This window comes from Rattus norvegicus, chromosome 10, assembly GCF_036323735.1.
Source record: "Rattus norvegicus strain BN/NHsdMcwi chromosome 10, GRCr8, whole genome shotgun sequence".
NCBI classification, from domain to species: domain Eukaryota; kingdom Metazoa; phylum Chordata; class Mammalia; order Rodentia; family Muridae; genus Rattus; species Rattus norvegicus.
Genome location: NC_086028.1, coordinates 11408024 through 11422422, shown reverse-complemented (window position 1 = coordinate 11422422; position 14399 = coordinate 11408024). Strand labels below are relative to the sequence as shown.

At 49.4% G+C, this 14399-nt stretch overlaps 1 protein-coding gene across 2 annotated transcripts in view; it reads right to left on the bottom strand.

The window, feature by feature from the left end:
- The window catches only part of Coro7 (coronin 7), a 60740-nt gene that overhangs the window by 25000 nt on the left and 21341 nt on the right, over positions 1-14399 (bottom strand). For both annotated transcript variants that reach the window (XM_039085160.2, NM_001191639.2), the window contains 3 exons: positions 9660-9710; positions 2999-3085; positions 2459-2541 (listed from right to left, as the gene is read on the bottom strand). In XM_039085160.2, coding sequence (XP_038941088.1) covers positions 2459-2541; positions 2999-3085; positions 9660-9710 — 221 coding nt within the window. The remainder of the gene's footprint in view (positions 1-2458; positions 2542-2998; positions 3086-9659; positions 9711-14399) is intronic.

Sequence of the window (14399 nt, the reverse complement as noted above, 5' to 3'; positions counted from 1 at the left end):
AGCACCTCAGCATACTCAGGAGCAGGGAACACAAGACAGGCATTTCTCCTCACCTCCTGGGCCAAAGCTGCTCTCGAGTGGGGACTCTGCAGAACCTCCTGCTATCCTCCCCTCTATGTTGAACCTGGGATGTGGTACCCGGGAATGCTGGGACGGCCTCTGAATGGCAGCCTGAGCCCTACACTGGGCATGAGGAAGCCTGGCAATGCTCTGCCGCTCTTTACATGGTACAGGCATCCTTATAGACTCCAGACATGACAAGGGAAGTGCAGAGATGGGAACCATGCAAAGGCCCTGGCCAAGGTTGGTGGGGAGAGCCACGTGCCTGACCCTTGGTCCTGTAGCTATTATGAGTACACACTGTTCTGCCTAAAGTAAGATGGAAACTCTGTAGCAGAGATCAAGGGTGGGAGGAGACACAGCTGCCAACCTCCCCCATGGCTGTGTCCAGAGCTGGCACTCTGTAAACTTTCCATCTTCACGCATGGGGGAGGGAGTCTGCTTTATGGCATGTCTGGGATAACCTGGGGACCTACCACCTCTCTGAACAGTCTGGATACTGGTGTGTGCCAATGTCCACCAGCTCCCAGTTCCCTTGCCAAGGGTGTCAGCTTGCCAGGGCATAGGCCAGCAAGGGGGACTGAGGGAAGGAATGCTGGCCTGGCGGCCCATCTGGGAGTAATTTGACAAATTCCAGTCCTTGTTGGTCCTTCGAGGCTATTCTTAACTGCTGTAATTACAGGGTCAGCCCTGGCCAGTGGCACCATGGGGTCTGGGCATGGTTAACTTTTCCAGGGGCCATCCTAGATGCCCTGCGGGGGAGGGGATACTCAGCATCGCTACCACTGAGAGTGGAGCCTGATTGGCTGGAAGTGGTAGGCCAGGCACCCTGGACTGAGGCCCCACAGCACCTCTGCTGGAGGCCTGTAGGACACAGGTCGTCTGGCAGAGAAGATGCTAGGGAGGACAGTGCCAGGCCTGGGGTGGACAGACAAGACGCACTCTGGATGTGCAGCACCAAGGCCTAGCGCTTCTGTCGCCTCCACAGTAGGGCCACCCTGATGATACCTTTCCTGAGACCCAGCCCCTGATCCTGAATATGCCTCAGCTTTGCCTTCACCATAGATAAGATATTGCCAAGCCAGACATGGTGGCACGCTCCTTTAATCCCAGCATTCGGAAGGCAGAGGCAGGCAGATATCTGAGTTTGAGGCCAGCCTGGTCTACAGAGCAAGCTCCAGGACAGCCAGGGCTACACAACAAACAAAACAAACATCCTGGCCTCTCCCTGTCCATTAGAGGGCAGGATGTAGAGTGTCTCATCTCCCTGGCCATACCTTGTTCTCTGAAGACATAAATAATCCTGCTTCCCCAGCGTTCCCTGACCCCTGATACGATGCTCTTGTTTCTGGGCCATTGAGAAGCCCCTCCCCTCTGCGACTCGGGTCCTTCAGTTCTGAAACATTCTAGAAAGGACAGGCTGGACGAGACAGCTAAGGGCCCGGAGCCTTTCCTGGATCTAGCGTTCCCTCCTCCATCTACCCAGCAGGGTTTCCGGACAGCTCTTCATTAGTCACAGCTACAGCTTCAGAGCTGGGACCCAGTCCCACCCTCTTTCCCCTGCAGCCTTGCCTGGCAAAGTCTCTGGTCCTCTTGGAGCCTCCATCTCCTCAGCTATTCTCAATGGCCACGCTGACTGAATAGAGTGTGCGTCCTAAGTGCCAGCTTGCTAGCAACTGGTTTATAAGCCATTACAGACCAAGACCACTTTCACAAAGCTGCCCAGCCTGGCCAGGGACCCCCCAGGCAGAATCATGAACTTTCTTCTCTGCTGTTCTGGGAGGCAGGGAGGGAGGGATGGAAGGATAAAGCACAGGTTACTTCCCCCCCCCCCCCCGTGCTGTCTGGAAACGTTGGTGAGGCAGGTCTCAAGCAAGCTTCTTACAGAGATGTCAGTGGGCTCCAGGCCCACATGTAGCTGCCACACACATGGGCAAACAACCATCCACCCCAGCACCTCATATCTCATACCATTCGTGCTCAAGTATCCTTGGGCCCTCAGCTCCATGCAAACATCCACAGCAAAAGTCAAGCCCATTCCTGCCACCTATACCCCAGTGACACATTTCAAGGTCATAACCCCTACCTTAAATTTAAAAACACACTTAAACGAACCCCTAGACAGTGAGGTGTACCCCATGGTCAGGAGACTACTTTCCTGACAGGGGCCTAGGAGGACAGGACTGGCATTTACTGGCCCATCTAGGACTGCCTCAGCACCACCTGCTGGCAAAGCCGGGGATTCCGGAGGGCTGGGCCCAGGACCAGCCAAGGCTCAGCATCTGCCACACTCTCATTAAAGATCAGCCAGCCTCAATGGCAGGGGCCACCGCTAGTGGCCACTTGGGACACCTTCTAGACACTTGGCTCCCGGCTCCCAGACTGTCAAAATTCCTACCCAGGTGAGGTGTCCAGGGTGATGGAGGCCAGAGCACTGCTGAAGACACGGGTATCCCAGAGCTTCGCTTCTCGCTCACGCATCTGTGGGGGAAGCCAGAGAAAGGCTCAGGGGGGGTCTCCCTGCATCTGGAACACAATGCCCGAGGGTGCAGCCTGGCATGGCCAATGCCCCAGAGCAGAAGGAAGTCATGGCAAGGAGGGGGAGTTTGGGTTTCATATCCTGCCCTGCCCCTTTAAGAACTTTTAGGTGACAAGGGACAAGGGGCGTTTCCCTCCATGGACTCTGGTCCCTGTGGGGCCTGCCATGGCTCCCAGGGTCAAGCTTAGCTACTGCAAATGGAATCTGCCAGTTTTCTAAAGCCCTCAGTTCCCTGGGGCCCTGAGACCCAGCTACACAGTCAGGCCGTATATGGACAGCCTATAACTGGCTGTCTGCTTCCCACCTCCCAATGGCCTCACCCAACCTTCTTGAAGCAAGGGCCTAAGGAACTGACAAGTCCCTGGCTGGCAGTACCATGAGTGCCAGAGGAACCACTACCTGGTTGAATCCAGTGGACACAAGGTACTCTTGAATGCCTGTCCATGCCAGCCGGATGTCTCTGTTGTTCTCATGGGCCTGCGTGCTCTGCAAAAGACAAGAGACAGCACTGAACCACCAGGGCCCCCTGCTGGGGACAAGGATGGAATGTTCTGTGCCTTCTGGTCTGAGCACCCACAGAAACCAGGAAAGATCCCGCAGGCCATGAGAATCATAGGAAGAGCCTTGCCTCTGCCTTTGAGGGCATCTTGCGTGCAGGGGATGGCAGGCTCAGGTTCGTACTGCCTGGAGAGAGCTGCTGTGGTGGGGCCTTCTGGCCTCTGGCTGAGGTTCCCCATTCTGGAGCTGTATAAATTTGGGGACTGTGCACCCTCTGCAGAGCTCATTCTCACTTGTAAACGAGGCTTACAGTGCCTGTCCACCCACTGCCTCGAGGATCAACTGAGAGCGCACACAGGAGGACTGGGCCTTGAGGAAAGCCCCGTGCAAATCACAGGATTAGAAGGATTATTTCTGCCTCCTGTTACTGCCAGTAGGCCAGAGGGAGGGCCTGGGGCCAAGCTCTGGGAAACATCCTGGAAAGGGTAAAGCAGTGCCCCTGGTGGCCCTTCAGGGGTGTTGGAGCTTCTGACAGACAGGAAGGCTGGAGGCCCCAAGGAAGGAAGGAAAAGTTCATACAGCAGGCAGAGCAAGTGGCCCTGTCCCCCTTGGGTCCTGGCAGGAGGGAGTCCAGGGCCATAGGAAATGCAAACAGCTCTCTCCCAGTCACCCTGGCCCCTAGAGCCTGAGACAAGGACCCTGTTACCAAAAATAGCACACCCAAATGTGGCCACCTCCTCCAAACTTCCCACGATCTTGTCCTTGGGAATGAGTGAGGGAGGGAAGCATCTTGGAGAAGCTGGCCCTGGGCCCCCTCCCCAGCACGCGGAGGCTGACCCCAGCGTGGGAGACCACTGGAAAGGCTCCGCCTGTCTTTCAAGGGGCTTTTCCCACTGTTCCCACCCACCCGGTCACAGTGACACAGGAAGTTGGAGTTGGAGCCTGAGAACTAAGGCCCCACACTTCTCTCTCCATGTAAGAGGGGCTGTGGGGTCAGGACAAGGGTCGAGCCATTGGCCAGCCCCACCACTGACACACTATTATGGGTCAGAAGTGTTGTTTGAGCTCTTGTTCCTTCACTAGTGTGCAGAATCCCTTGTGAAGGCAGAAAACTGGATGGTTTGTATTTCACTCACTCACTCACTCACTCACTCACTCACTCACTCACTCACTCACTCACCCTAACAAACACGTGAAGCTTCCCATGGGTCAAGAGCTGTGCTAAGAGTTAACACTGGGGTGGGACAGGTTTCAAAGGCCAGCAGTGTGTATGTGCTGTGCTAGGAGCTGGAGACACAGGAGAACAAAGCAGGTCCGGTTCCTAAGTCCACAGAACATTGACACACCAAGAGGCCAAACAGTGAACGGGGTAACTCCACTGCCATGTCTCTTAAATGCCACAGAGGAGCAAAATGAAGGTTATAAGAGAAAGCTGACTCACTTTCTTCTCTGTGAAAGGCACAAAGACTTCTTCCCCGGACACCTACTGCAAGGGACTGAGTGTTAAAAAATCTGCTAAATGCTCAGCACTGTACCTGTATTTTGCTGTTTGAATTGGGGGTGGGGAGCACAGGTGTTTTTGAGACAGGGTCTTGCCATGTAGTCTGGGTTGGTCTTGAACACTTGATTTTCTGCTGCAGCCTCCTAAGTGCTGGATGTACATGTTTACAGCCGTGCCCCATCACACTCAGCTGCAAGTGTGTGTTTTACAAGGTGGTGGGGCACAGGATGTATCTGAGATATCTATAAATGATGTTTTATTTATGCTAGAATGAAGATTACATAGAGCCAGCACTGCAGAGGCTGAAAGGGAACTCCTCCGGGGTATGCGATTTCCTCAGCAACTACAACCACCAGCAGATACCTACGCGGTTCTCGGCTCCCTGTCCTCCCCCTCTGCAGCTCTATTTTTGAAATCGGGAATCACTACCACCAACACCCTCCTCTTCAGCCAGCCACCCTGACTTTAGGAGGGAGTTAGAAAGCACCTGTCCAAAAGACAAGTAAGAGGCCTTGCCCCGACCTCTCCTGCCCCTAATTAAGGTCTTGAGTCCCCACTACTGACACCCTTCATTGTTCAAACCTCAGGAGCCTGACGTCGCTCAGAGGTTAAGAATACTGACTGCTTTTCCAGAGGACCCAAGTTTGGTTCCCAGAACCCACATGGCAGCTCACAGCCATCTTTAATCTAGTCCCACTTACATACAGGTATATGTATATATATATAGATAAATACTTTGCTGCTTCTCTGAATTAGCAATGACTTCAGGACCTTGCTTGCCCTTACCTAGGCTTTGGCCTAAGGGGCAGTAGAAAGAGTCTAGGGGGCACTCAGAGAGACTGCTGGGTCCTAGGCCACTGACAGCTGTTTAAGAGGCTAACACAGAAGTTCACTTGAGTCTGGGCAACTCAGTGAAACTCCTCATCTCAAAAATAAAAAAAAAAATAATAAATTAAAGGTAGGAAGATTACAAGTTCAAGGCTAGACCCAGCTATATAGAAAGCTCAAGACAAGCCTAGGCTACATGAGGCCCTGTCTCAAACAGCCTGGTGGTAGTGGTGGTGCATGCCTTTCTTTAATTCTAGTTCTTGGGAGGCAGAGGTAGGTGGAGCTCTGAGCTGAAGGCCAGCCTGGACACAGAGCCAGTTCCAGGACAGACAGAGCTAGACAGACAGTTATACAGAGCTGGCTTGAAAAAATTAAAACTAAGTAAGGGTATAAATACAGTGGGGGAGCTACCCAAGGGTCACTCGCTCCAAGACAGGTTGAAGTTGACAGTGGAGAGAGTACAACTCTAGTGGTGTGTGCAGCCTCCAGTCTCCGGGGACAGTGGGGTTCAGATGAGGAGGCCCAGAAAAGGCACAGGTAGGATGCAGGGTAGTACACTGTACCCCACCCCCACCTTGACTCCTGTTAGACAGGAAGAGGGAACTTAGAGAGAAAGCACTTTCAGAAGGAGTCTCGCTGAGCTGGCCCCTCAGCTCACACCACCCTGGCCGCCAGCCGTGGTTTTCCTAATAGAAGCCAGGTGTGGGCCAGATGCCCTGGGCGGAAGTTGGGGGGGAGGCAGGGACGTTGGAGGGCAGCATTCCAGGCCTGCTGCTGCCCCCGCATTGCATAGAGCCTCAGAGCCAGGCACAGGCACCATTCTGGCGGCCAATGGAGCTGCCCACGCTCTTCCCAGATCTCCTGGCTAAAGCCCCTCCAGGGGGCTCCTCCAGCACCCCCCCATCCTTAATGCCTGCCTATATTCTTCAACAACTCGAGTCCCTTGGCTAGCAGCCACACCAGCTCCACCTCGGACTCACTCGCAGACCACCTCTGTGGGGTGTTAGGGAGGCGTAGGAGGGGAGGAAAAAAGGAGGGGAATGGGGAGAAGGAAGGCTGGAAAGAGGCCACTGCAGAGGGGAATGGAGAAAGAAAATACTAAAGGATTTGTCCCTGTGTGATGCCAGTAGGCATGAGTGCAGGTGCTTTGTGTTCCTGGGCAAGTCACCCTGAGAAGGGGTTTCTATCTCACCTTAAAACAGACTTGGGGACCTCTTTCTAGGTAAAAGCTTGGAGTTCAGACAAAGCCTACCAGGCAAGGCCTACATCAACCTGAGATTCAAATAACCCTGTGGGATTGAGTCAGCAGCCTCTCCAGGGACATGAGGCTAAGGTGTGGATAACTGCTCTCCGAATTCTATCAGATGGGGCCTCTTTTGGCAAAACATACCATGTGAATAGATTTTTGAGTGTGAAGGGATGCCCCAGAATACCCTTAACTTCCTCTGGGGAACCAGAGCTCAGGACAGGAGGAAGACTATTGCGATAGGCCTAGGTCTTTACTAGGAAACAAGATTTGTACCACACCTCCCTGTGGGGAAAAGCCTCATCACATTCTGGTTCTCTTTTTTTTTTTAAGATTTATTTATTATATATGAATACACTGTAGCTGTCTTCAGACACCAGAAGAGGGCATCAGATCTTATTACAGATGGTTGTGGTTGTGAGCCACCATGTGGTTGCTGGGATTTGAACTCAGGACCTTTGGAAGAGCAGTCAGTGCTCTTAACCACTGAGCCAAGTCTCTAGCCCACATTCTGGTTCTTTTTTTTTTTTTTTTTTTTTTTTTGGTTCTTTTTTTTCGGAGCTGAGGACTGAACCCAGGGCCTTGCGCTTCCTAGGCAAGCGCTCTACCACTGAGCTAAATTCCCAACCCCCATTCTGGTTCTTTTAAGAAATACATATCCAGGGGTTTTATTTTAGCTCAGTGGTAGAGCGCTTGCCTAGCAAGTGCAAGGCCCTGGGTTCGGTCCTCAGCTCCGAAAAAAAAAAAGTGCTTCCTGCTTGGAAGAGATGGAGGAGCACACTTTAAAAGAAATACATATTCCTGGGGCTGGAGAGACGCTCAGTGGTTAAGAGCACTGGCTGCTCGTCTAGAGGACCCCACGGGAGTTTGATTCCCAGCACCTACATGGTGGCTCACAACTCTCTGTATTCAAATTCCAGAGCATCTTTCCAAAACCCTCTTTTGGCCTACAAGGGCACCAGGCATGCACATGGTGCCAGAGACATATATGCAAAATGCTCAGACCCATAAAATAAACCAAAAAACCCAAAACTATCCTTTTACAAAAAAGAAATCGAGATCCTACAGTTAGAGACGGTTCAGGAGTTAAACGTGCATAGTTCTCCTGCAGAGGACCCAAGTTTGGTTTGCAGTACCCATGTTAGACAGGTCACAACTGTCTGCAACTCCATCTTCAGGGGATCCAATGCCTGTGGCGTCTGCAGGCAACACTCACATAACAAATTCTTACCCAGACGCACATGCAGACACATAATTTAGAATAAAAGTTGGGGCTGGAGACATGACTCCGTGGTTAAGAGCAGCACTGCCTGCTCTTGTAGAGGACCAGGGTTTGATTCCTAGCACCCCACAATCATTTGTAACTTTAGTTCCAAGGGACTACAATGCCTACTGGTGGCCAATATGAGCACTGCATGCATGAGGTGCACACATACATGCAAGCAAAATAACTACACATATAAATGTAATATTGTACATACATATATTAAAAGGACAATAAAAATATTTTTTTAAAAAGAAAAGAAATATAGGGGTTGAGGATTTAGCTGAGTGGTAGAGCACTTGCCTAGGAAGCGCAAGGCTGGGTTTGGTCCCCAGCTCCGAAAAAAAAAAAAAAAAAGAACAAAAAAAAAAAAAAAAAAGAAATATAAAACTACCAAGCATAGTAGTGCACACCTTTAATCCCAGCACTCAGAAGGCAGAAGCAGGTGGATTGCCTAAGTTCAAGGTGTACAGAGTGCCAGTTAGGACAACATAGTGAAGCTGTGTCTCAAGAGAGAAAGAGAGATGAGAGATGGGGAGACAGAAAAAAGAAGAGAAAGAAAAAGGGAGTCCAGAAAAGATGGCTCAGCAGTTAATAGTACTTATTGTTCTTCCAGAGGATCTGGACCGAGTTCCCAGTGTCTTCAGCAGGCACCAGCATTCCACCACTCCCCCCTGAACCCACCCCACAGTCACACACACACACACACACACAGTCACACACACACACACTCACACACACACACACACTCACACACACACACACTCACACACACTCACACACACACTCACACACACACACACACTCACACACACACACACACTCACACACACAAATAATAAATCTTAAAAGAGAGAGGAAATAGGAACAGAAATTCACTGGTCTCACTCTCTGTCTAGAACTCTCCAGTGGTTTCCCACAGCCCGGGACAGGCCTTTTGTATAGACAGCCTGCCTCTCCTCTGAACCTTTCAGATGATTTCTAGAACAAGCTCTTGTCATCCCTCAATATTCCTCAGATGACTTCTAGAGCACTCTTCCCACCTCAGTCCCTTTACTTATGGCCTCATGGAAAATTGAGTCCTAATCTGTAAGCCAGTTTCTCAGGACAAACACTAAGCCCTCCGGAACAGAAAAACCTTCAACATTCATCAGGCACAAGGCCATATGTGTGGCCTAACGGCTGCCTCAGGGTCCCAGTTAGAGAAATAAATGACCCTCCACAGGTCCTATGCCTGCTCCCTCATTTGGAAATCATGACATTGTGGACTCTAGGCACCCAGTACACAGAGAATAACAAAATACCTATGGTTCCCAGGCCTTGCAGGAATGGGACATCAGTCCATCCCATGGCTCCCTAAAAGACCTGGATATAGAAAGTGATGAATTGAGGATTCTTTCTGACTCCAAAATAGCTGGCCTCTGCTGGCCATCCTGAGAAAGGAAAGTTGGGTATCTAAGGAGGGGAGGAAGCTGAAATCTCAAATTACATTCCTGCAGTCAGGAAATGCTTCCTGTGGCACAGGAATGACCGTCTGTGGGCAGCCTGGCTGGGCCCCACCGTGTGATCAAAGCCGGGCTCTGCCAAGGACCCAGGCATCAGGCCTCTGCACCCACAACTTCCAGCAGCTGTTGCACCACCAGGTCCCTCCTCCGTGTGCTGGACTGTGTGGTCCTCATCCTGGGTAGGGTGTTTACCCAGCAGCACTGTTCACATAACTCACCTGAGAAGCCTGGGCTCTTGCTCTGGGGTCAAAGATCCGAAGTTGCTTGTCCTAAATGAAGAAGAGAAAAGAAACAAATGATGCAGCTGGGGGGATGTTGGGGGCAGCCTGCCCTCACCACAGGCTCTCATCGGCTGGGCCTACATTGCACAGACAGCCTCCACAGACCAGAGGTTACTTCCTTCTTACCTGGAGGGCAGGTCCCTTCCTGCCCAGACTCCCAGAAGATTATACTGGGTGACAACACTCCACCTTCTTTTTTTTTTTTTTTTTCTTTTTTTCGGAGCTGGGGACTGAACCCAGGGCCTTGCGCTTCCTAGGCAAGTGCTCTACCACCGAGCTAAATCCCCAACCCCAACACTCCACCTTCTTAATCACTATTATCCGCTAGGCATGTCTGTCTGCCTTCCTCTCCTTTTTTGAGACAGGTCTTATGTGATGGTGTTACTTCTGCACTTAACGAACTTCATATTGGGGTTGGAAAGATGATTCGATTGATACTGTCTGCCGAGCAAGCATGAGAACCTGAGTTTAGACCCCAGTGCCTACATAAAACCAGGTGTGCATCTGTAAGCCTAGCCATGGGGCATGCAGACGGGACAAGAGGACACTCAAATCTCACTGCTGGTCAGCCTACCCCAAACAAAGAGACCAAAGAGACCCACAGTACCTCACAAAATATAGGAGGTTGGGGGTAGAGACACGGCTCTATGGTTAAAAGCACTGGCTTCTTTACCAGAGGACCTGTGTTTAATTCCTAGCACCCACATAGTGGCTTACAACCATTTATAACCATGCAACTGGACCCCGAAGGCACTGCACTCGTAAGATATAGATATATACACACCCACGCTCATAGAAACTTAAAACGTAAGAAATCATACAGTGAGATCAAGTAGGATGGTGCAGTGAGGTAAAGGTGCTTGCCACCATGCCCACCAACCTATAGGGCGCAAAGGGACTCCCATACCTTGTCTTCTGGGTTCTACATGTGGCATGCATCCCCCACCCCATAAATAAATGAAATGGAGTGACTAAAGAGGACACTTAACACCAATCTTAGTATTCCCCACACACACGGACCACAGGAACAGGATAGCACACATACGTTCAGTAAGGTGGAGGTTGACCATGGAGGGCACCAGTATCAACCTCTGGCCGCCATGTGCACAGTCCCATACACACACACAGAACAAACACACATACAAAGAGCTTTCTGCTCAGTTTCAGTGGTCGCTGTCTCAGCCTGCTGAGTGATGTTCACTGTTGGTGAGGCGAGGTCTTGGTGTGTATTACCCATGCGGGCTTTGAATCTGCAGAGAGCCCATTGCCACCTCAGGTGACATGCTGGGATTACAGATGTGTATCGCCAAACCCAGATTAAAGATTAAAAAAAACATTTATTGATTTTATGTGAGCGCACTGTCACTGTCCTCAGACACACCAGAAGAGGGCATCAGATCCCATGACAGATGGTTGTGAGCCACCATGTGGTTGCTGGGAATTGAACTCAGGACCTCTGGAAGAGCAGTCAGTGCTCTTAACCACTGAGCCATCTCTCCAGTCCAGATTAAAGAAAATTTTAAACATAAAAAAGCTAGTCTTTCTTAATCGTCCTTCCAATGTACTAACTGATCAAGATTATCTGAGAGCTCAGACGGAAAAAGACAAAAATCTATAACAAATAAAACGCTCGTGCCCTATATACAGGTCCTATTTCTGCTAGATGATCTGGGTGTCTGCATGCTGTCTACATGCCCAAGCACAAAGGCATACAAATCTGAGATTTATGCCTGGCAGTGAAGCTCAGTGGTAAAGCTCAGACCTAGCATGCAGACATACAAAGGTCTCTGGGTGCAACCACTTAAAGAAAAAACAATTCAGTAGAGTTTGTACACACTGTTTATAAGTTTGGCCATAGTGAACTGTTAGGTGCAAAGAGGGAACTGAGGATAACACGCCTCAGTGTGAGTCTACTATGCTTACACTAATACCAATCTCCATCTGAGTGATCATGCCGTTATATACTTTTGGAGTTAAGCAAAGAGAAAAGACTGAGCTCAGACCGGTGTCAACCGATGCCAGGTGTGAGGGGTGAGGAAGTGGGGGCTGGCCAGCATTTCCATTTTATATTTTAATATAGCTCAACTTTGTTTCCATCAACACAGATGCCTGATTTCATATTTTGGAAATGATCCTCAGGCTTATAGATTTAAAATATTACCACTTGCACCAGCACCAAGGAAATGAAATGCTTAGTTATAAATCTTACAAGGTGAGTGTCTACAAAACACGAGGCAAGCTATGAAACACCAATGAAAGAAACCCAAGACATAAACTAACGGTCGGCATCCTGTGTTTATGCATATAAAATCAGTGTGGGTGGGTAAAGCTATTGCCGTCCAAGCTTGAGGACCCGAGTTTTGGTCATTGGTACCCCAGGGGAAACCAGGCACAGCAGTGCACATCTGTGATCCAAGCACCAGAAGGCAGAGGCACAAAGATCCAGGAGGCTGGTTGGCTAAGCAGGGTTCCCTGAGACAGGGATGGATGGGCTGGGCACACCCAGGAAAGAGAGGCAGGTGACCTTTGAGTGAAAGGCTAGTCTGGTCTACATAGAGAGCTCCAGACCAGCCAAGGTTAAACAGTGAGACCCCATCTAATTAAATACAATAGGGTAGAGGGGCTGGTGAGATGGTTCAGCAGATAGTGAATTCAAGTTGGGTTTTTAGTTAACCTAACACAAGCAAGAGTTATATGGGAAGAACTACCTCGTTTGAGAAGAGTCTCCCAGCAGATTTCCTGTAGGTAATACTCTCGACTAACGATTCTTGTGGAAGGGCCTAACTCACTGGGGGTGGTTCCACCTCTGGGTTGTGGTCCTGGAGGGTGTAGGAAGGCAAGCTGAACAAGTCAGGAAGCAGGCAGCACCCTCTAGGGCCTCTGATAATCCCTGCCCAGAGTCATGCTCCTGACTTCCCTCAGCAATGGGTGTGGCCTACAAGTGAGATGTAGTGAACCTCGACCTCCCAGATTGCTTCTGAAGGTCGTGTTTTACCATGACAATAATAGCCCTAACTGCATTACTGTGTAAGCCTGAAGGTCTGGGTTCAAATCCTGGAACCTACACAAAGGTAGAAAGAGAAAACTGACAGACTCCATGAAGTCATCCTCTGACCTACCCAAAGTGTATACTACGACACAGCACAAAATAACTTCTTTCTTTTCAGTTTTTTGAGACAGGGTCTTTCTACATTAGCTCTGGTTGTCCTGGAATTCACTATGTAGACCAGGCTAGCTTTCAACTTGGAGACATCTCCCTGCCTCTGCATCAGGATTGCTGGGATTAAAAGCACGCACCATGTCTGGGTTTTTTTTTTTTTTTTTTTTTTTAAAGTTTAACAAAAAAAGGGTTGGGGGAGTGAAATGCTGACTCAGTGGTTAAGACCTTACTGCTGTCAAAGAGAACTGAGTTCAAATCCCAACATTATTGACTCTGACTGCAGGGGTCTGTCACCCTCTTCTGACCTCCATGAGCACCAAGCATGCACTTGGTGCACATACAAATAGGCAGGGAAAACATTTACACATAAAAGAAAATGAATACATATTGGGGGCGGGGAAAGGTAGAAAGTAATAGAAAAAGCCACCAACATCTGGACTGGATGAACTGCACATCCCTCTCCAACACGGGGACACACCAGCAAACAACTTTATGAAGACTGGACTTCAGTTTCTAATAACCTGTCAACGTTTACATCATTGTAACAATGCATCCTACTAATACAAAAGGTAACAAGGAGGAGAAGCATAAGCTATACTGGCAATGTCAGCGTTTGTGAGGCTGAGGCCGTAGAAGGTTTCCAAATTCAAGGTCAACCTGGGTTATACAGAAAGACTCTGAAAAATATAGTAGCAGGTCTGAGCATGGTGGCGCATGCCTTTAATCCCAGCACTAAGGAGGCAGAGGCAGGCAGCTCTCCGTGAGGTCAGCTGGTCTGGGCAGCCAGTTCCAGGTCACCCAGAGATACATGGTAAGACCCTGACTCAAAACAAATCATTTTAAACACAACAACAAGGTAATAAATAAAGGGAATGGATGTGGAGAGGAAATATATGAAGTTTCAGTATTATCTGCTATATTTTTTCCTATAAACAGTCTGTTAATAAAAATAAGGGGCTGGGGATTTAGCTCGGTGGTAGAGCGCTTGCCTAGAAAGCGCAAGGCCCTGGGTTCGGTCCCCAGCTCCGAAAAAAAGAAAGAAAAAAAATAAAATAAAATAAAACTATAACAAGAAGCATGACTCATGCCTGTAACCCCAGTGGTTAGAAATTGGAAGCAGAGGACAATTTTGAACTTGATGCCAACCTGAATTGTTTAAGTGAAGTTACAGGTCGGCTTAAGCTATAGACTGAGATCCTGTGTCAAAAGATATTTTGAGGGCGCTGGAGAGATGGCTCAGCAGTTAAGAGCACTGAATATTATTCCAGAGGACTCAAATTCAATTCCCAGCACCCGCACGTCAGATTACAACCATTTGTAACTCCAGTTCCAGGATCCAAGAGCACCAGGCACCTATAAGGTACACAGACACACATATATAAAAACAAACAAAACATCTTAAAACATATCAATGAACGAATAAACATATCAATGAATGAATAAAAAGTTAGACCGAATGTAAGGGAAGCAGAGTTAATGCTCGCTCTGTGCATAGCTGGGATAGCACTTGAGACAGA